Source organism: Triticum aestivum, chromosome 1B (assembly GCF_018294505.1).
Source record: "Triticum aestivum cultivar Chinese Spring chromosome 1B, IWGSC CS RefSeq v2.1, whole genome shotgun sequence".
NCBI lineage: Eukaryota > Viridiplantae > Streptophyta > Magnoliopsida > Poales > Poaceae > Triticum > Triticum aestivum.
Genome location: NC_057795.1, coordinates 189,709,090 through 189,731,600, shown reverse-complemented (window position 1 = coordinate 189,731,600; position 22,511 = coordinate 189,709,090). Strand labels below are relative to the sequence as shown.

Genomic DNA, 22,511 nt, shown 5'->3' with positions numbered 1-22,511 from the left:
TGTCTGTGTCGTCTTCGTCATCACCATTTCCACCGCCGCCGAACGTGCCACCACCGAGTAGATCGAGGCCAACAATAAGGCCGCCGAGGATGCCGCTGCTGATATCACCGCCGCCGGGGCTTCTGCGTGGCCTACTGGAGGGTATAACACGTTTATCCCGCTCCTATTTATTTTTGTATTAGCAGTACTAGCAGTATGTGTAGATTTGTCTACTGTTTGCTTAGTACGTGCATGTTTAGATCAGAGTCAGTATGTCATCAAGGCAGTCAATGCCATGCTAGTGATTTCTCTATGGATTAAATTAGTCAAAGAATTGCCTATTTACTCAACAGGGGACACAAATACCTCTTTCTTCCATCAACAGGGAAGCTACCCATGTATTAAGATATACCTTTTTAGGCTAGCTTGGGATGGTTCGGAAGCAACGTAACAAGCAGATAAGGGAGAGCTAAGATGCTATTCTCCCCCAATATATTATTGGAACCCCGACTGAACATGTTCTAGACCTCAACCTTGAGAGGTTGCAATGACCAGAGTGTAACCTTTGAGACCTCATAGACACTTCAAGACTCAAGAAATTTTGGAGGTTGTTCAATCTTTGCCAGTGGACAAGGCATTGGGGCCCTATGGTTTCATGCATGGTTTCACCAAGTCTGCTGGCCAGTGATCAAGGACTTGGTGGTCAAGGCCTTTGATCAACTCACTTTGGCTGATGGGAGACGTTTCCATCTCTTAAATAGGGCTCTGATTACTTTGTTACCAAAAAATATGGGGCAATATACATAAAAGATTTTAGACCCATCATCTTCGACCATAGTTTTGCCAAAATCTTTAGGAAAGGTCTTGCAAATTACCTTGCACCAAATTTGAATGAGCCGATTGGCAAGAATCAGAATGCTTTTATTGTCCGACGTTGCATAAAAGACAATTTCTTAATGGTACAACAGTCCATGTGTTCTCTGCATCGTGAGAAGACTCCAACCCTTCTTCTGAAATTAGACATTGCACGTGCTTTTTGACACGGTTGCATGACCTTTCTTGACCGTGATTCTACATTTTCGGATTTGTTCCAAGATGGTTGCTTTGTATTGCCACTCTTTTGTCAACCGTCGACACAAAAGTTGTTGTAAATGGTGGCATTGACAATTCTATTTTTGCATGCTAGAGGTTTGAGGCAGGGAGATCCGATATCTCCGATGTTGTTCCTAGTTATGGACATTTTGAGTCATATTATCTGAAGCAAAGTGAAAGAAGTTCAAGTTTTGGGGTCAATGCACAATCTTGACATTTGGTATCACAATTCCCTATTCACCAACGATGTGGTCATTTTTCTTAGAGATGTGTAGCATGAATGTGTCGCCACTAGAGAGCTTCTTTTCAATTTTGCAGCATCTTTCTGGAATGCTTGTTAATATGGATAAGAGCCAAACATCAGGTGCGAGGAGGATAAAGTACACCTCGCTGGCCTTTTGCGAAGCCCCATTGGAACATTCCTGTGCAAATATCTTGGTCTTCCCCTTAGTCCGTGGAGGCTGCGGAAAGCTGATCCTCAACCGCTGGTCGACAGTGTTGCTCGTGCAATTTCCACCTGGAAAACTTTGATGCTTAAGCGTGCCGATTGACTCATCTTAACTAGTTTTGTCCTCTTGTCCACTCTATTTTTTCGTATGCTATCACTTGATCTTCTAACATGGATGATTAAATGCCTCAATAACCTTTGTCGGGATTTCTATGGAGAGGTGTGATGATGCCAAGGGGGGCCATTGTCTAGTGGCTTGGGAGGCGGTTTGCAGACCAAAATCACTAGGCGAGCTCGGCTTGCCTAATTTCAAATTGATGAATGCGGCCTTGCGTGCTAAATGGTTCTGGCTCACGCGATCTAAGGATGATCGGCCATGGAAGTACCTCAAAATCAACGCGCCAAGACTACCTAAGGAGCTCTTCTACTATACCAGGACCAAATTCAGTTTGCGGAACGATATGCAAATTGCAATCTGGCAAGATGCATGGATTAATGGGGTTGTAGGTTAATATTGCCCCTAATCTTCTTCCCTTCATGTGCCCCAAAGCACTATGTGACACTGTGGTGCTCGCCCTTGAGGAGGGAAAATGGGTCCGAAATTCGTGGTCAATTTCCATTACCGGCAATTGCACAATTCTGTATCTTATGGAAAGAACTCAACCATGTTCAATTGAATAAAATGGTTGAGGATCAGTTCACCTAGAAGGTTGAAACTAATGGTAATTTCTCATCTCAGTTTGCCTACAAAGCCTTGAAGGAAATATGCCCTAGAGGCAATAATAAAGTTATTATTTATTTCCTTATATCATGATAAATGTTTATTATTCATGCTAGAATTGTATTAACCGGAAACATAATACATGTGTGAATACATAGACAAACATAGTGTCACTAGTATGCCTCTACTTGACTAGCTAGTTTATCAAAGATGGTTATGTTTCCTAGCCATGGACAAAAGAGTTGTCATTTGATTAACGGGATCACATCATTAGGAGAATGATGTGATTGACATGACCCATTCCGTTAGCCTAGCACTTGATCGTTTAGTATATTACTATTGCTTTCTTCATGACTTATACATGTTCCTGTAACTATGAGATTATGCAACTCCCGTTTACCGAGGAACACTTTGGGTGCTACCAAACGTCACAATGTAACTGGGTGATTATAAAGGAGTACTACAGGTGTCTCCAAAGGTATATGTTGGGTTGGCGTATTTCGAGATTAGGTTTTGTCACTCCGATTGTCGGAGAGGTATCTCTGGGCCATCTCGGTAATGCACATCACTATAAGCCTTGCAAGCAATGTAGCTAATGAGTTAGTTACGGAATGATGCATTACATAACGAGTAAAGAGACTTGCCGGTAAGGAGATTGAACTAGGTATTGGATACCGACGATCGAATCTCGGGCAAGTAACATACCGATGACAAAGGGAAAAACGTATGTTGTTATGCGGTTTGACCGATAAAGATCTTCGTAGAATATGTAGGAGCTAATATGAGCATCCAGGTTCCGCTATTGGTTATTGACCGAGAATAGTTCTAGGTCATGTCTACATATTTCTCGAACCCGTAGGGTCCGCACGCTTAACGTTACGATGACAGTTATATTATGAGTTTATGAGTTTTGATGTACCGAAGGAGTTCGGAGCCCCGGATGAGATCGGGGACATGACGAGGAGTCTCGAAATGGTCGAGACGTAAAGATCGATATATTGGACGACTATATTCGGAGTTCGGAAAGGTTCCGAGTGATTCGGGTATTTTTCGGAGTACCGAAGAGTTACAGGAATTCGCCGGGGAGTATATGGGCCTTATTGGGCTTTAGGGGAAAGAGAGAGGAGAGGTTGGGCGCCCCCCAAGGCCTAGTCCGAATTGGACTAGGGGGAGGGGTTGCGCCCCCTCCTTCCTTCTCTTCTCTTCCCCCTTCCTTGACTCCTACTCCTACTACTTGGAAGGGGGGGGGAATCCTACTCCCGGTGGGAGTAGGACTCCTCCTTGGTGCGCCTCCTTCTATGCTGGCCACCCCCTCCCTTGCTCCTTTATATACGGGGGCAGGGGGCACCCCATGACACACAAGTTGATCTACGGATCGTTCCTTAGCCGTGTGCGGTGCCCCCTCCACCATATTCCACCTCGGTCATATCGTCGCGGAGTTTAGGCGAAGCCCAGCGCCGGTAGAACATCATCATCGTCACCACGCCGTCGTGCTGACGGAACTCATCCCCGACGCTTTGCTGGATCGGAGCCCGGGGATCGTCATCGAGCTGAACGTGTGCTGAACTCGGAGGTGTCGTACGTTTGGTACTTGGATCAGTCGGATCGTGAAGACGTACGACTACATCAACCGCGTTGTCATAACGGTTCCGCTTACGGTCTACGAGGGTACGTGGACAATACTCTCCCCTCTCGTTGCTATGCCATCACCATGATCTTGCGTGTGCGTAGGAATTTTTTTGAAATTACTACGTTCCCCAACAGTGGCATCCGAGCCTAGGTTTTATGCGTAGATGTCATATGCACGAGTAGAACACAAGTGTGTTGTGGGCGATATAAGTCATACTGCTTACCAGCATGTCATATTTTGGTTCAGCGGCATTGTGAGATGAAGCGGCCCGGACCGACATTACGCGTACGCTTATGCGAGACTGGTTTCACCGCTACGAGCACTCGTTGCTTAAAGGTGGCTGGCGGGTGTCTGTCTCTCTCACTTTAGCTGAATCGAGTGTGGCTACGCCCGGTCCTTGCGAAGGTTAAAACAACACTAACTTGACGAACTATCGTCATGGTTTTGATGCGTAGGTAAGAACGGTTCTTGCTAAGCCCGTAGCAGCCACATAAAATTTGCAACAACAAAGTAGAGGACGTCTAACTTGTTTTTGCAGGGCATGTTGTGATGTGATATGGTCAAGACGTGATGCTATATTTTATTGTATGAAATGATCATGTTTTGTAACCGAAGTTATCGGCAACTGGCAGGAGCCATATGGTTGTCGCTTTATTGTATGAAATGCAAACGCCCTGTAATTGCTTTACTTTATCACTAAGCGGTAGCGATAGTCGTAGAAGCAATAGATGGCGTAACGACAACGATGCTACGATAGAGATCAAGGTGTCGCGCCGGTGACGATGGTGATCACGACGGTGCTTCGGAGATGGAGATCACAAGCACAAGATGATGATGGCCATATCATATCACTTATATTGATTGCATGTGATGTTTATCCTTTATGCATCTTATCTTGCTTTGATTGACGGTAGCATTTTAAGATGATCTCTCACTAAATTATCAAGAAGTGTTCTCCCTGAGTATGCACCATTGCGAAAGTTCTTCGTGCTGAGACACCACGTGATGATCGGGTGTGATAGGCTCTACGTTCAAATACAACGGGTGCAAAACAGTTGCACACGCGGAATACTCAGGTTAAACTTGACGAGCCTAGCATATACAGATATGGCCTCGGAACACGGAGACCGAAAGGTCGAGCGTGAATCATATAGTAGATATGATCAACATAGTGATGTTCACCATTGAAACTACTCCATCTCACGTGATGATCGGACATGGTTTAGTTGATTTGGATCACGTGATCACTTAGATGACTAGAGAGATGTCTGTCTAAGTGGGAGTTCTTAAGTAATATGATTAATTGAACTTAAATTTATCATGAACTTAGTCCTGGTAGTATTTTGCAAATTATGTTGTAGATCAATAGCTCGCGTTGTTGCTTTCATATGTTTATTTTGATATGTTCCTAGAGAAAATTGTGTTGAAAGATGTTAGTAGCAATGATGCGGATTGGATCCGTGATCTGAGGTTTATCCTCATTGCTGCACAGAAGAATTATGTCCTTGAGCACCGCTAGGTGACAAACCTATTGCAGGAGCAGATGCAGACGTTATGAACGTTTGGCTAGCTCAATATGATGACTACTTGATAGTTTAGTGCACCATGCTTAACGGCTTAGAATCGGGACTTCAAAGACGTTTTGAACGTCATGGACCATATGAGATGTTCCAGGAATTGAAGTTAATATTTCAAGCAAATACCCGAGTTGAGAGATATGAAGTCTCCAACAAGTTCTATAGCTAAAAGATGGAGGAGAATCGCTCAACTAGTGAGCATGCGCTCAGATTGTCTGGGTACTTCAATCGCTTGAATCAAGTGGGAGTTAATCTTCCAGATAAGATAGTGATTGACAGAATTCTCTAGTCACCATCACTAAGTTACTAGAACTTCGTGATGAACTATAGTATGCAAGGGATGACGAAAACGATTCCCGAGCTCTTCGTGATGTTGAAATCGACGAAGGTAGAAATCAAGAAAGAGCATCAAGTGTTGATGATTGACAAGACCACTAGTTTCAAGAGAAGGGCAAAGGGAAAGAAAGGGAACTTCAAGTAGAATGACAAGCAAGTTGTCACTCCCGCGAAGAAGCCCAAAGCTGGACCAAAGCCTGAAACTGAGTGATTACACTGCAAAGGAAATGGTCACTGGAAGCGGAAATGCCCTGAATATTTGGTGGATAAGAAGGATGGCAAAGTGAACAAGGGTATATTTGATATACAGGTTATTGATGTGTGCCTTACTAGTGTTTATAGTAGCCCCTGAGTATTTGATACTTGTTCGGTTGCTAAGATTAGTAACTCGAAACAGGAGTTACAGAATAAACAGAGACTAGTTGAAGGGGAAGTGACGATGAGTGTTGGAAGTAGTTCCAAGATTGATATGATCATCATCGCACACTCCCTATACTTTCGGGATTAGTGTTAAACCTAAATAAATGTTATTTGGCGTTTGCGTTGAGCATGAATATGATTTGATCATGTTTATTGCAATACGGTTATTCATTTAAAGTCAGAGAATAATTGTTGTTCTGTTTACATGAATAAAACCTTCAATGGTCATACACCCAATGAAAATAGTTTGTTGGATCTCGATCGTAGTGATACACATATTCATAATATTGATGCCAAAAGATGCAAAGTTAATAATGATAGTGCAACTTATTTGTGGCACTGCCGTTTGGGTCATATCGGTGTAAAGCGCATGAAGAAACTCCATAAAGATGGATTTTGGAATCACTTGGTTATGAATCATTTGATGCTTGCGAACCGTGCCTTTTGGGCAAGATGACTAAAACTCCGTTCTCCGGAACAATGGAACAAGCTACTGACTTATTGGAAATAATACATACCGATGTATGCGATCCAATGAGTGTTGATGCTCGTGGCAAGTATCGTTATTTTCTGACCTTCACAAGATGATTTGAGTAGATATGGGTATATCTACTTGATGAAACATAAGTCTGAAATAGTTGAAATGTTCAAAGAATTTTAGAGTGAAGTGGAAAAATCATCGTAACAAGAAAATAAAGTTTCTGCGATCTGATCACGGAGACGAATATTTGAGTTACGAGTTTGGTCTTCAATTAAAACAATGTGGAATAGTTTCACAGCTCACGCCACCTGGAACACCACAACGTTATGGTGTGTCCGAACATCTTAACCGCACTTTATTGATATGGTGCGATCTATGATGTCTCTTACTGATTTACCACTATTATTTTGGGGTTATGCATTAGAGATAGCTGCATTCACGTTAAAAAGGGCACCATCTAAATCTGTTGAGACGACACCATATGAACCGTGGTTTGGCAAGAAACCCAAGTTGTCGTTTCTTAAAGTTTGGGGTTGTGATGCTTATGTGAAAAAGTTTCATCCTGATAAGCTCAAACCCAAATCGGAGAAGTGCGTCTTCATAGAATACCCAAAGGAAACTATTGGGTACACCTTCTATCACAGATTCGAAGGCAAGATATTCGTTGCTAAAATAGATCCTTTCTAGAGAAGGAGTTTCTCTCAAAAGAACTGAGTGGGAGGAAAGTAGAGCTTGATAAGGTAATTTGTACCTTCTCCCGAATTGGAAAGTAGTTCATCATAGAAATCAGTTCCAGTGATTCCTACAACAATTAGTGAAGAAACTAATGATGATGATCATAAAGCTTCAGATCAAGTTACTACCGAACTTTGTAGATCTTCCAGATTAAGATCCACACCAGAGTGGTACGGTAATCCTATTCTAGAAGTCATGTTACTAGACCATGATGAACCTACGAACTATGAGGAAGCGATGATGAGCCCAGATTCCGCGAAATGGCTTGAGGCCATGAAATCTGAGATGGGATCCATGTATGAGAACAAAGTGTGGACTTTGGTGGAGTTGCTCGATGATCGGCAAGCCATATTGTATAAATGGATCTTCAAGAGGAAGACAGATGCTGATAGTAGTGTTACTATCTACAAAGCTCGACTTGTCGCAAAAGGGTTTTCGACAAGTTCAAGGTGTTGACTACAATGAGATTTTCTCAACTGTAGCGATGCTTAAGTCTGTCCGAATCATGTTAGCAATTGCCACATTTTATGAAAACTGGCAAATGGATGTCAAAACTGCATTCCTTAATGGTTTTCTTAAAGAAGAGTTGTATATGATGCAACCAGAAGGTTTTGTCAATCCTAAAGGTGCTAACAAAATATGCAAGCTCCAGCGATCCATCTATGGACTGGTGCAAGCATCTCAGAGTTGGAATATACGATTTGATAAGTTGATCAAAGCATATATTTTTATACAGACTTGCGGTGAAGCCTGTATTTACAATAAAGTGAGTGGAAGCACTACCGCCTTTTTGATAAATATATGTGAGTAACATATTGATTGATCAGAAATGATGTAGAATTTTTCTGGAAAGCATAAAGGAGTATATGAAAAGAGTTCTTTAAAAGAAAGACCTCGGTAAAGCTACTTACATATTGAGCATCAAGATCTATTGAGATAGATCAAGACGCTTGATAAGATTTTTCAATGAGTACATACCTTGATAAATTTTTGAAATAGTTCAGAATAGAACAGTCAAAGAAGGAGTTCTTGCCTGTGATGCAAAGGTGTGAAGTTGAGTAAGACTCAAGACCCGACCATGGCAGAAAATAGAAAGAGAATGAAAAGTCATTCCCTATGCCTCAGTCATAGGTTCTATAAAGTATGCTATGCTATGTACCAGACCTATTGTATACCTTGCTCTTTATTTGGCAAGGGAGTACAATAGTGATCTAGGAGTAGATCACTGGACATTGGTCAAGAATATCCTTAGTGAGAACTAAGGAAATATTTCTCGATTATGGAGGTAATAAAAGAGTCCGTCGTAAAGAGTTACATCGATGCAAGCTTTTACACCGATCCAGATGACTCTAAGTCTCAATCTGGATACATATTGAAAGTGGGAGCAATTAGCTAGAGTAGCTCCGTGCAGAGCATTGTGGACATAGAATATTTGCAAAATACATACGGCTCTGAATATGACAGACCCGTTGACTACACTTCTCTCACAAGCAAAACATGATCACAGCTTAGTACTCTTTGGGTGTTAATCACATAGTGATGTGAACAAACCCTTTGGGTGTTGATCACATGATGATGTGAACTATGGGTATTAATCACATACAAATGTGAATATTGCTGTTAAATCACATGGTGATGTGAACTAGATTATTGACTCTAGCGCAAGTGGGAGACTGAAGGAAATATGCCCTAGAGGCAATAATAAAGTTATTATTTATTTCCTTATATCATGATAAATGTTTATTATTCATGCTAGAATTGTATTAACCGGAAACATAATACATGTGTGAATACATAGACAAACATAGTGTCACTATTATGCCTCTACTTGACTAGCTCGTTTATCAAAGATGGTTATGTTTCCTAGCCATGGACAAAAGAGTTGTCATTTGATTAACGGAATCACATCATTAGGGAAATGATGTGATTGACATGACCCATTCCGTTAGCCTAGCACTTGATCGTTTAGTATATTGCTATTGCTTTATTCATGACTTATACATGTTCCTGTAACTATGAGATTATGCAACTCCCGTTTACCGGAGGAACACTTTGGGTGCTACCAAACGTCACAACGTAACTGGGTGATTATAAAGGAGTACTACAGGTGTCTCCAAAGGTATATGTTGGGTTGGCGTATTTCGAGATTAGGTTTTGTCACTCCGATTGTCGGAGAGGTATCTCTGGGCCCTCTCGGTAATGCACATCACTATAAGCCTTGCAAGCAATGTAGCTAATGAGTTAGTTACGGAATGATGCATTACATAACGAGTAAAGAGACTTGCCGGTAACGAGATTGAACTAGGTATTGGATACCGACGATCGAATCTCGGGCAAGTAACATACCGATGACAAAGGGAACAACGTATGTTGTTATGCGGTTTGACCGATAAAGATCTTCGTAGAATATGTAGGAGCCAATATGAGCATCCAGGTTCCGCTATTGGTTATTGACCGAGAATAGTTCTAGATCATGTCTACATAGTTCTCAAACCCGTAGGGTCCGCACGCTTAACGTTACGATGACAGTTATGTTATGAGTTTATGAGTTTTGATGTACCGAAGGAGTTCGGAGTCCCGGATGAGATCGGGGACATGACGAGGAGTCTCGAAATGGTCGATACGTAAAGATCGATATATTGGACGACTATATTCGGAGTTCGGAAAGGTTCCGAGTGATTCGGGTATTTTTCGGAGTACCGAAGAGTTACAGGAATTCGCCGGGGAGTATATGGGCCTTATTGGGCTTTAGGGGAAAGAGAGAGGAGAGGTTGGGCGCCCCCCAAGGCCTAGTCCGAATTGGACTAGGGGGAGGGGTTGCGCCCCCTCCTTCCTTCTCTTCTCTTCCCCCTTCCTTGACTCCTACTCCTACTACTTGGAAGGGGGGGGGGGAATCCTACTCCCGGTGGGAGTAGGACTCCTCCTTGGTGCGCCTCCTTCTATGCCGGCCACCCCCTCCCTTGCTCCTTTATATACGGGGGCAGGGGGACACCCCATGACACACAAGTTGATCTACGGATCGTTCCTTAGCCGTGTGCGGTGCCCCCTCCACCATATTCCACCTCGGTCATATTGTCGCGGAGTTTAGGCGAAGCCCAGCGCCGATAGAACATCATCATTGTCACCACGCCGTTGTGCTGACGGAACTCATCCCCGACGCTTTGCTGGATCGGAGCCCGGGGATCGTCATCGAGCTGAACGTGTGCTGAACTCGGAGGTGTCGTACGTTTGGTACTTGGATCAGTCGGATCGTGAAGACGTACGACTACATCAACCACGTTGTCATAACGCTTCCGCTTACGGTCTACGAGGGTACATGGACAATACTCTCCCCTCTCGTTGCTATGCCATCACCATGATCTTGCGTGTGCGTAGGAATTTTTTTGAAATTACTACGTTCCCCAACAGGCCTTGTTTACATGGCTTGAGGAATTCCCTAATCTAGAACAGGTGTGGTTCTCACATGCGTATCTTTAGGCTAAAGTGTTCGTTTGGCCATGAACTACAAATAGGCTAGCCCAAAGGGTATTCCCGCATCAATCATTAGTCCACTTTGCTGCCAAGAACCAGAGAGCATGCATCACCTATTGGTGTAATGCCCCTTCTCACAATGAGTCTGGTATGATGTTATGCATAATTTAATCTACAACCTTTGACTCCATCAGGGGATTCGGCTATCTGTGAATGGCTATTTCATATGGGCATGGTCACCCTTGCCAAAAGACGTGCTATTGTTTTCTCTAAGGCCATCTTAGGCATGCATAAACTATGGCTTGAGCGCAGTGGTAGGACCTTTGACAGAATTGCATCAAGCCAGCAAGTGGTGGTGGACAAAATCTTATAAGAAATCAACCTAGGGGAATTCATGTAGAGTACTAGTAGATGTTTGCGATATCTTGTGGGGCCTTTCAGCCATGTATATCCTCCTACAAATGTAAAACTCTTCTTCACTCTTAATATAAAACACGCGCAAAGCTTTTGCGGGTTCTAGAAAAAATATCAACCTAACAACCAACTTCCAATAGGAGAACTATCACTTACGCGCCATTCCACTAGCATTCTTACAACATTTCTTTGTATGTACAAATTTCACTTCCATCCCCACCATTGTAAGATTTTTTTCAAAAGACATGTTCAAAAATAACTTTCGAAACATGTCTATCAAGTATGTAGGAAGGGCAATTAGCAACATAGTAACAACTTTTCACAACACTCCAGAAGGTTTGCTTCATGTTGTTACTTGATATATCATCATATGTCTGAAGAATATTTTGGGCAAGTTCTTGCATGTCCACCTCAATTTTCTTGTCCATGTGACTTGTTACTGCCTTGTTCTCCTCGGTGTCCTATAAATTGCATCATTAGTACAATGGTTTAAAATGTAGAAGTTGAAAAATTATATTTTAGTTATAAAAAGCAACTTGTAGCTATGAGGTATGAAATATGTGGACCAGTTCACAATAGTTATCATAAATATATTACATGCCCATGTAATACGGAATTGTAGCTTATATCAAAAATATGTGGCTCTTTTTCCAATAGGAAGTACCTCTTGTAGTTTGTGTGTACATGCAAATATTGTATGGAGCAGATAGCAACAAAAGAAAACACCCGTTGCACCGACAAATGAAAAGAAAATACAATTACCAATGTATCACGTGGTTAACCACAAAAATGTCAAGAAAATTAAGCATAAAAGTTACCTGTGAAAGTAACATCCTGTGGTGAAGGCTGTCACAGATAGAGGATGCAAGTTGAATAAACCAAGTATTGTCCTTGCTATTTACCATAGATGATGCTTCACCAATTCGTCCAGCACAAATCTCGATAATTTTAACTAGAAGCAAAGATGTTTGTTTGTCATGAACCATGCATGACCCTGCTTCAATAACACTCATACCGTTTGTGCCATCATCTCTATTTATCTCTTGCATCATCCATTCGATCCACTAGAAGTTCAAAAATATATATTAGAATTTTTGTCTAAGAGAGACCATTGCATTTAATAACTCCCAGACATGCGCAATTGCTCATTTAACTTACAACGCAACGTAACAAATTATTGATGTGCATGGGTTCTTCACCAACATGTAGCGCCTTTTGTGCCAATAAATCAATAAGCTTCTCAAGTGCGCCCACAAGAATTTCCACTTTTGCATCTCCTTTAAGCCTAGATGCACAATTTGTGTCATACAAAGCATATTTAAAATGAAAAGAGTCTATAGCCAAAGACTATGATTTTCTAGTAGTACAGTGACGAATTACTACATGGTTGTGCTTAAAGATATTATGTGACATTTTATCAAGTAAAAAGGAATTATTATTCAAGTATGGGGATCTTAATTTCTACAAAATAAAAATGTATTGCACATATGCATCTTAATTGTTCACTGGTGGAAATTATATACCAAATTACTAGGATTAGTCAAAAGTGGTCCAATTAAGCATGCAAATATTTACCATTTGACGTGATGATTTAGACTGTATATAGGGATGCTCGGTTAATGTACTTACCATGATACATCATTATTTCCTTCATAGAGGCCACCATGCATAAACCGTTCCACCATTTTATTACCCGACAAATCGCTACGAAGATATTTAGAGATAATGTTGGCCATCACTGATGCTCTGGACCATGCAAGTCGCTCTGTGGCACGACTTGGTTCAAAAATGCAAGCAGCGGCTAGAAAATAAGCTCTCAATACATCTCTTGGAGCCACCCCAAAAGCCTCGAGGCCATTCTCTGTAAACCACCTACGTACATGGAGATATAAGTTCTCATGCAGGAAAACGAGATATAATTAACAAAATACAGAGTATTACGTAAGATTGATGCATACTTTTGTAGGCCATGCCACTCAAGCTGATGTTGGACTTGGCAGCGATTGAAATCACGCTTTGCCAGCTCGAGATAGGTGTTGTTGTTCACAAGTGGCATCCTGCCAAAGCCATTCAGCTTATCACAGAGCGACTTGCAACGAACAGACTAAAATTGTTTAAAATTGATTGATGCACCGTCGAAAACCATTATTGTTTTACCTGTAGAGCGTCTTCCCAATCCAGACATCATCATCACCGCCATATTGATCTAGGTAGATTCTTGCTTCTACACGCGGCAAGCTTGCATACCAAGGAAAGTCCAGTGTATATTGTACCTATGATAGGGTTCAAATTTTTATTTATCTTATTTCAACTTTTTTTTATTGTACCTATGATCACATACGGAGTTATTTATGTTCTTGTACGTATCCATATAAGGTTAGTTTGTTTCGGTGTTTAAAATAGTTATATTAATATGAACTGCAAGCCCTTTCTAGGTGTTGAGAGCTACGTTCTCCACTTCCCATTTTCTATCTAAAGCGATTGTTTAGTAGGATGATGTACCGTAAAAAGTCTCGTGTTTAATTACCTCGCCTGGGAGATCCTTTGAAATGATCCATTTGTCTCGGATCGTGTCCTGGGCCTCCCTTTCTCTAAGGAACTCATAGGAGAATCTCCCTGCACGCTGCAGCACGTCCTCTCCGGGAAATCTAACCTGAGAAGCCCTGTTCAGGTTGTACATCCCAGTGACCGCCTGTGTTGATTGCCCCACGAAACAGAAGAAGTCCCCATCCTTCTCAAAGTTCTCGAACACACCTGCGGATCGGCATCGGTTATGTTTTGTTTGTCACGCGACGTAAAAGACTTGCACTCGGGAGATAATATAATGCACAACATTACAACACCAGTATTTTGATTCAGAAGAGGGAAAACTATGGGTCGTACGTACGTGGGGAGACGTTGTATCGGTGCAGCCGCAGCAGCCGGAACGCCATGGCTGTGTCGTCCACGTCTACTACAGCAGAGTTCCTCGCCCAGCATATCCCGCCCTCAGTCCAGTGCCTACAGCATATATGAGCAAAGAGGTTAGAACAAACTTTGGTCATGGAGCGAGAAGAAGTTTAAGGTCAGCAAAACACGGTTATGAAGGAGGAACCAAACCTGTGGACATAGTCCAAGCACTGTTTGATTTCTTGCTTGAAGTAGCGCGAGATCCCAAGACGCTCCAGCCGATCGACGGCCCAGATGTGCTCGAAGAGATCGACCGGGTAAACATTGGGAACTGAAAAATGCATGGTCGGTCAAAGAGGAACAATGCACTCCAATCCAATATCAGTGCTGCATGCATCGATCGAACGGGGAACGGGTTTCATTAATTGATCTCTTACCCCCTCCGTCGAACTTCTTCACGATCCTGTCTATATACTCGAAGCATTTTGTGTCACCGGTCTGCATGAGGGCAGAGGCTGTAGCCGCCGGAGAAAACAGGAAGGACCCGTCGCTGGACTGGAGCCTGAGGATCTTGCGCCAGTCCACCCCGGGCATCCCTTCAAGGGAATGCAGGATCGTCGTCGGAATGCTGTGCATCATCTCCATCGGAATCCTACGGGTCAAATTAATCAGAAATGTTAGCCTCCATCGACATGGAAAGAAACTGAAGGCAAAGGTGCTGCACTTGTCTAGGAGGATATATACTTTTTGAGCTTCACTTCTCTGTTGGCATATATGCGCTGCAGAGCATGGTGGTCATACGGGAAGACAACGTCCAGCCTCCTGGCCGCCTCCAGGAGAGAAGGGAAGGCGATCTCGAAGCCGATGGGCATCGACTCCGAGTCCTCCTCGGCCAGCCTCCACATGTTGTCCTCCAGAAAACTCAGCCCTGATCGAGTGAACAAAACACACGTTCAGTTTCACCAAACACATTCCTGGTTCAGTGTGCGTGCATGCGTACCTCTCCTGCAGTTTTCGGGGCCGAGCGACCACTTGGTGAGAGCCACGACGCAGGCGAGGGTGTTGGTGATCCGGTCGTAGGCGGAGAAGAGGGCCGCGTCGCCCCAGGACCCGTCGGGCAGCTGGTTCCCGAGGATCCACCGGAGGGCTGCGGCGAACTGGGCCCCGTCGCCGCCGTCGAGCCTCGGCACCAGGGCCACCCAGGCCGTGTCGTACGCTGACACGCTGATCTCGCCGTCGCCCATCGACCCGAGCATCGCCTTCACCTGGTCGATCAGCGGCTGCTCGAGCTCTGTCCCAGGAATCACATGGTACTCGTCGACGTAGCGTGCTTCCTCTTCGGGCCGTTCTAGAATCTGGACGTCGTTCCCGGTAGGGTTCGCTTGCAGCCGTGCAGGTACTACATCGCAACAAACGAACGCACGATTACAAATTTACAAGGTTGACATATCAAAAATAATCAAATATGCGTACAGAGCGTCAGAGCCACACGTGCACACTGAGAGCTGTCTAACCTAGAATAATGGTTAAAATGTACTCCCTCTGTTTTTATTTAATCTCCATATTGGTTTTAACTGAAGTCAAACTTGTAGAGAACAATATGAACATTTGAAATAACAAATTTATATGATGTGAAAATATATTCGGTGATGAATCTAATGGTGTTGATTGGGTGATGTATATGTTAATATATTTTTCTACAATTTGATGAAATTTTATCAACTTTGACTTTAGACAAAAAGTAAATAAAAACGGAGTATCAAACTACATGACTTTGAGATGACCGCAAGTCAAACGTGTGTACCACTATCTTTTCACTAGCCCCCCCCCCCCCTGTCGTTCCCGCTAGGGCGACTCGCCCAAACCCTAGCCGCCAGGGGCGCGAACTCCCTTTTCCCCTTCCTTCTCCGCCGCCGGGGGACGCCGCTGGGCTAAGCCCCGGGGCCGACGGCGGTGGCGGGGGACTCCCTCTCTCCCGCGTCTTAGGGGTGATGCGGAGCCCCTAAACGTGTGGTGGCACGGCTGATCTAGTCTTTGCGGCGCAACGGCGATGGCTGCGGCGGGCGACGACCTGGTGGCCAGCCCTGCCTCGGCCGGCGGCGGCTGCATGCATGGCGGACGGCCCAGTCACGGGCTGCGACGTGGGTTATGGGCGCGGAGGCCGGCCCTGATCAGACGGGGGCGACGGTCAGTTATGCTCCGGCGGCGCGCCATCGGGCTTCGGATCGGCGGTGGCGGCTAGGGCCTGGAGGACTGGTTGGCGGCGCCTTCGGTCATATCTGATCTTGCCGGTGCAGTCGGCAGTTGTGGTCATCTCCTTCGACGGAGGTGGTCGGCCTGAGGCTGGGTGGTCGGATCACGAGATCCGCCGTCTAGTCCTGGCTGCGAGTCAGGGAGACATAATTGCCGGTGAAAACCGAGCCGATGAGCGGCAATGGCGGTGTTCTGCGCCGTTACCTTGATGAAGGCATCGTTGTGTAACTATTATCGACCCACTCATACTGCTTCAGGGGAAACCCTAGGATCTGGTCTTCCAAGTTGGATGATGACGGCACTGCGGTGTTGTTTCTCTCTTGGGAGCATCGTTTGTGGAGCAGCACCGAAAAACAGAGGCAGGAGGTGGAGCGGCTTCGCCTTGCACGGAGCTTCGGTGGAGATGTCAAGTCATGCCTGCCCGACATGTGCTAAGCTATGTCATGCCTGTTCGGCAGGTGCTACGCATGACAGATCTTCCAGAGACTTCAAGCTGTGTCGGCTGGTGATACTTGGCGGCATGGTGCTGCGGTGTACCGGCGGCGATCGCGACGTGCTCAGCAGTTTGGACGTAGGGAGGTGGTGCCGTTAGGCGTCGTGGTGGCGTTGACGGATGGTCGGACTGGTAAGGATGATGCAGATTTCTTTCCTGAAGATGGACCAACGGTTCGATAATGATGTTGGCTTCTAAAACGTGTGCATCTGGTGTATGCTTTAGGTTTGCTGTACCACCGGTAGGTTTTGATACGTTATGTGGATGGATCGGCGACGACACCAATTTTAAATATGGGGAGTGAGAGCACTCCATATTATCGAGTTTGTAGGTGTTAGTTATACCTGGCCATGGCCACCTCGGCCCGAAAAAGTCTGACCCGGCCCTACCCGACCTTGTCGCTGGGCCGGGCCTAGGCCTAGATTTTGAGCCCGATGGCCGGGCCTGGGCCCGTTGTATTTGCAGTTTAACGAAGAGGCCCGGCCCGAGGCCCGACGGAGTTTTTGCGTGATGGGCCAGGCTTGGGCCTGATTTTTAGGCCCGACGGCCGGGCCGGGCTCGGGCCTAGGTTTTTCGTGTCGGACTTTGGTAGGCCCGGCCCGGGCCAAGGGATGGCCAAGTATAGTGTGAGTGGTGGCTTCAGATGGCTTGAGGTATATTCTTATCAGACATTTATTGAATAATTAATAAAGATGACTGTATGCATCGATTGATGCAGAGGCCCGAGGTTCTAACCTCCTTTTCCAAGAAAAAAACTACATAACTTTGACTTTGACTTGACTTATAACTACATGACGTTGACTTATAATAACTATAGAATAATGATAGGAGTATCAAAGCTTCAGCTCCAGGCCCAGTTTGACGTGACCAACAAGGAATTGCACGCAAAGTTGGCAGAAGTAACATGGACGGCCGCAATCTCGTACCGACTTTCAACCGATAAGAAAGGCAGGGAATTTCATCGTTTTTGCCACAGAGCCTCACTGATTTCTATCAGTGGGAGCATGAAGTTGTGTGCTAGCTAAAGGCACCTTATCCAAAGAAATCAAACGAAACCTTTTCTGATCACGTCTCTTTTTGTGGGCATATGAACTTTGCATAAGCACACCCTCTACTATCCGATCTAATCCTTCCTAACTTTCACGTGGCAGTCTTAGTCGAATCTCTGATCATATTATTCGGTAACCAAATTGGTAGACCGGCCGGATATTCGACTCAAAAGAACGCCGGGCCCGTACTTACTTAGAGACCAAGTTCGGCGCCAGGAAAGCATGCATCGATCCTACGTAGTACTAAGATAGCGTGAGCTTAATTGAATGGGTGAGCTTCACCTAGCTAGGATTTTGTTACAGGGATCAACGATGGTGATGACAGTATCATATCATAGTACTGACGGTAACAAGAATAATAGTACGTCAAGGATCTTTCTATCACCGGATTGACTTTAAACTGCAGAAGCATTTTTCTCCCTGTAGTTGCATGCTTTTGGATCTGATGAGAAAGCTGCATCCTTTGTTTTTCTGTTTTTGCAGGGGAAAAGCTAAATTCTTTGTTCAACTGTGGATTTTTCATACAGGTTTCGATTCCGTTTCTTCATGAGGCCGAAAACTATGTAGCTAGCCGCTGACGCTGTCTCATCTACTCCCTCCGTCCGAAAATATTTGTGGGAGTAATGGATGTATCTAGACCCAATTTTGTTCTAGATACACCCAGTTTCATCCATTTCTCCGACAAGTATTTCCGGACGGAGGGAGTACTAATTAGCGTGTTGTGCGCTAAAAATTCTCAACCCTACTCCCTCCCGGCTAAATATCTGGTGCTCCCGTGCGAGCTCCACAATCGGATCTTGATCCGGTGGTTATCTGCGGGAGCACTCGAACCTGCGCGTAATTAAGGGACTCTTAGAGGGGCTTTTCGCAAATTTCTAGATCAGCTCAAGTGACCGTTGGGTTGAGATCAAATGGCCGAGCTCGCACAAGAGCACCTAAGTTCTTCCTTTTCACTTGTATACATTCTCTTGTGTTTCTGACTACTTTGTTGGCATCTTTCCGTCTCCTCGGTGAAATCCGAACCCTACCCTCTTGGTACTTTGTCGCTATCTTTCAAACTCCTCTTGCCGATAATTGACACAATATGTCATTTTGCCAAAAATAGAAATACTTAGATTTGCTTGACGGATAATTTATTCTTGTCTCACCCCGGACTCTAGTACATATTCTTCTCGTGTTTTCTTTGTACTTTGTCATTATTTCTCGAACTCCCGTTGGGGATAATTGACATAATATGTTGTTTCGTTAAAAAAAAGAAATTCTTAGATTCACTTGACGGATAATTTGTTTTTGTCTCACTGATCCCCCCCCCCTTCTACTATGTATTTTCTCATCTTTTCTTTTTTTACTTTATCGGTATCTTTTGAATTTTGGCAATAAATGAGTAGATGCCACTATATGTTGTTTTGGAAAAAAAAATCCTTAGATTCACTTACCGGATAATTTGTTCTTGTCTCGCCGACCCCCTCCCTCTAGTAGGTATATTTCTCGTGTTTTCTCTGTATACTTTGTCTATACCTTTCGAATCTTGCTGATAGCTGACACTATATGTTGTTTTGTAAAGAGAAATCCTTCGATTCAATTTAAGGGATAATTTGTTATGGTCTCACGGACAACCCCCCACCTACTACTAGGTATTTTTCTCGTGTTTTCTTTGTACTTTTGTCGGTATCTTTCAAATCTTGGTGATAAATGTCACTATAAGTCGTTTTGTAAAAAAGGAAACCCTTAGATTCACTTAACGAATAATTTGTTCTCGTCTCACCCCCCTATAGTAGGTATTTTTCTCATGTTTTCTTGTACTTTGTCAGTATCTTTCAAATCTTGGCGATAAGAATTCTTCGGATTCACTTAACGGACAATTTGTTGTCTCACCGACCCCCCCTCCCCCCACCCTCTAGCTGGTATTTTTCTCGTGTCATCTTTGTACTTTGTCGGTATCTTTTCGAATCTTGGCGATAAATGACACTATATTTCATTTTGTAAAAAACGAAACCCTTAGATTCACTTAACGGATAATTTGTTCTTGTCTTGCTGACCTCCATCCCTCTATAGTATGTTTCGAACTCCTCTTGGCGACAATTGAGAGAATGTGTTATTTTGTAAAAGAAAAAACTTAGATTCACCGATGGATCATTTTTTTCTTATCACGCCAACCAATTAACATGTTGTGTGCTCCAAAAGTCCAAACTACCCCCCGTCTCTTGTACTATATATTTTCTTAGCTTTTTTGTGTACCCTGTTGTTTTACCAACCCCCCCCCCCCCCCCCCCCCCCCCCCCCAAAATCATATTTACTTGTTGTTTTTAGAGACCTTAGATTAAAAAAATTGGTCCACAGGTGGTACAACTAAGACGCAAGTATGAAGTCACCGGAGGCCCTTTTTGTTGACAGACGCCGGAGGCCCTTGGATGAACTAATACGAGCACGTGTTGTAATGTGTGAGTATGGCAATAAAAAGGGACATAATGAGATGAGAAAGAAAAAGGAAAAAAACATCATTAACTGCCTATTTCGTGGAGTGCGTAGGGTGGCATATTTATATGACAGACAGGGAAACAAGACACCAACACGGGAGCCGGCTAAGATTAGTAATTGGCATATGCTGTCCGCAAAAAAAAAAAAGTAATTGGCATATGCTACGACGCTTGTGCTGGCCAAGTATAGTAACGTATAAGACGCTTGCGCTTGCGGTGCTAGTAGCTCCTAGCTGTAGATAGATACTCCTAGATTGTAACGCTAAAGCTTTTTATTTATTTTTTGAGGGAAAGATGGTAACGCTAAGCAAAAAAGGACAGTAGTAGTAAGGGTAAAAGCGATCGATGGAGCGATGGAGAAGAGCGGCGGGCATAAAGCAAAGTGAGAGACAAGACACAAGATTACCGGGCCCCAGCCCAAGTCAAGGCAATGATACGTACCTTTGCTACTGGATACGCTGCTGGTCCGTCGAGCGACGCGCGTGCCGCCGGCATCTCCTTTGCCGCGCAAACGGCATGGACCTGATTGTTTAAAGCCAAAGTGATCAGACCCAATCCAATCTTTTCTCAACACAAGTATATATCATCCCCCCAAAGAAAAAGGAAAGAAAAGGCACAAGCTACAAAGATGTGTAGATATACACACATACGTAACCCAGCAAAAAAGAAAAAAATTGAAAAAAATAATCACGAAGAACTATCGTTTGCCAGCTTCGTTTCAAGCTCAATACGGCACGGCCGGCATTCGTACGCAGCACGTACGTGAACAGGGCGGAACGGCTGTCAGCTGCAGGCAGGGAATTGCAACTGCTGCAGCCATCGCAATCTGCCGGCGAGTGACAGACAAGAACTCGTGCCATGCCACATAAGGTGAGAGGTGGAGCTGCATGCTGCGCGCACGAAAATATTGCGAGGTCGATCTTACAGGAGAAGAAAAGATTGGCGAATCCGTAGAAAAGAGTAGTAGCAGAATTGGGCGAAAATTAATCCGTACGTTGAGCATGCAGTGGTTCTGACCCGTTTGTACATGCGTATATACGCTGCACCCGCAGAATTAATGGCGGGGACGAAGCTAGAAAAAAAATCTTGGTGGATCATGTATATGACACTGAGGAGTGATCAATACTATGCCAGTGAAGGATTTTCCAATTTCCAAATTTTTAATGGCCGTGCACACAAGAAAAATTGTATATAGCAGAAGAAATTAAACCAGCGTTCCGTTTGAAGAAACTAAGAAGAAACCAGCGCCGGCGGCAAGCGAAAAGCATGGCAGGAACGGACATCCATCACCTTTGACGAGAGCACGCGGCAGCAGCCCGGGTTGGAAGGGCGCCCCCGCCGGCGGAGAGAGGCGGAGCTGCATGCTGGCCGGGCTGCAATATGCATGCACGTGCCTCAATCCCACCGCCTGCGGGTCGCTCTATTTATAACCGTGGATCCAGCCCCGACGAGGAGTTAAGGACGATGATGAGCTGATGGTGATGGCGATCGAGCGAGAGGGGATAAGGATCGGAGCGCGCTGGTTTGGGCAAGTGATTAACAGGGGCAGTTAATGAGCAAAAAGCACGAAAAACACGAGGTTCATTTGGAGGGATACCTATGTGTTGGTGGGTGCATATATATGCAAGGGGTAGCGAGAGAATGGGCTGGGCAGGGTTGGAGATGGTTAGCGAGGAAGGAGGAGAAAGACAGAGGGGTAGCGCCTGTGGGAGTGGGAGAAGGGAATGATTCCGGTGCGGGGAAAGCTCCTGGTAGTGGACAAAAACCTTAAAACGTCTGCCTTGTGAACGGGTGGTGCGAGGGCGACATTCTCTTCCCACACACGATGATGCCCCTCTATAATCAGTCCAGAGACTTCTTTTTTCTTCAAGTGTTGTTGACGCACCACAGTCACACCAAAAAAAAAAAAAAGAGAAACAACAAGAGAACAAAATACCGACAACGGCGGATCGACGGAAACGAAGAAACTTCACGACCACTGCGCCCGCCGAAGATCTTCCACCACGTTCCAAGGCTCCGAAGGACCGGTACCAATCAACACCTCCA

The 22,511-nt window shown here is 44.4% G+C and overlaps 1 protein-coding gene across 1 annotated transcript; it reads right to left on the bottom strand.

Annotated features, from left to right (window-relative positions):
- Positions 1–11,251: 11,251 nt before the first annotated feature.
- On the bottom strand, positions 11,252–22,161 carry LOC123089307 (ent-copalyl diphosphate synthase 1, chloroplastic). The gene is made up of 14 exons (XM_044511021.1): positions 21,756–22,161; positions 20,907–20,987; positions 15,194–15,592; positions 14,938–15,121; positions 14,631–14,845; positions 14,404–14,524; positions 14,192–14,304; positions 13,832–14,058; positions 13,462–13,577; positions 13,263–13,361; positions 12,934–13,176; positions 12,463–12,589; positions 12,123–12,368; positions 11,252–11,765 (listed from the first exon to the last, which is right to left on the bottom strand). Exons 1-14 carry the CDS (start codon positions 21,826–21,828, stop codon positions 11,541–11,543), a joined length of 2,469 nt encoding a protein of 822 aa, XP_044366956.1. The 5' UTR covers positions 21,829–22,161; the 3' UTR covers positions 11,252–11,540.
- Positions 22,162–22,511: the final 350 nt, after the last annotated feature.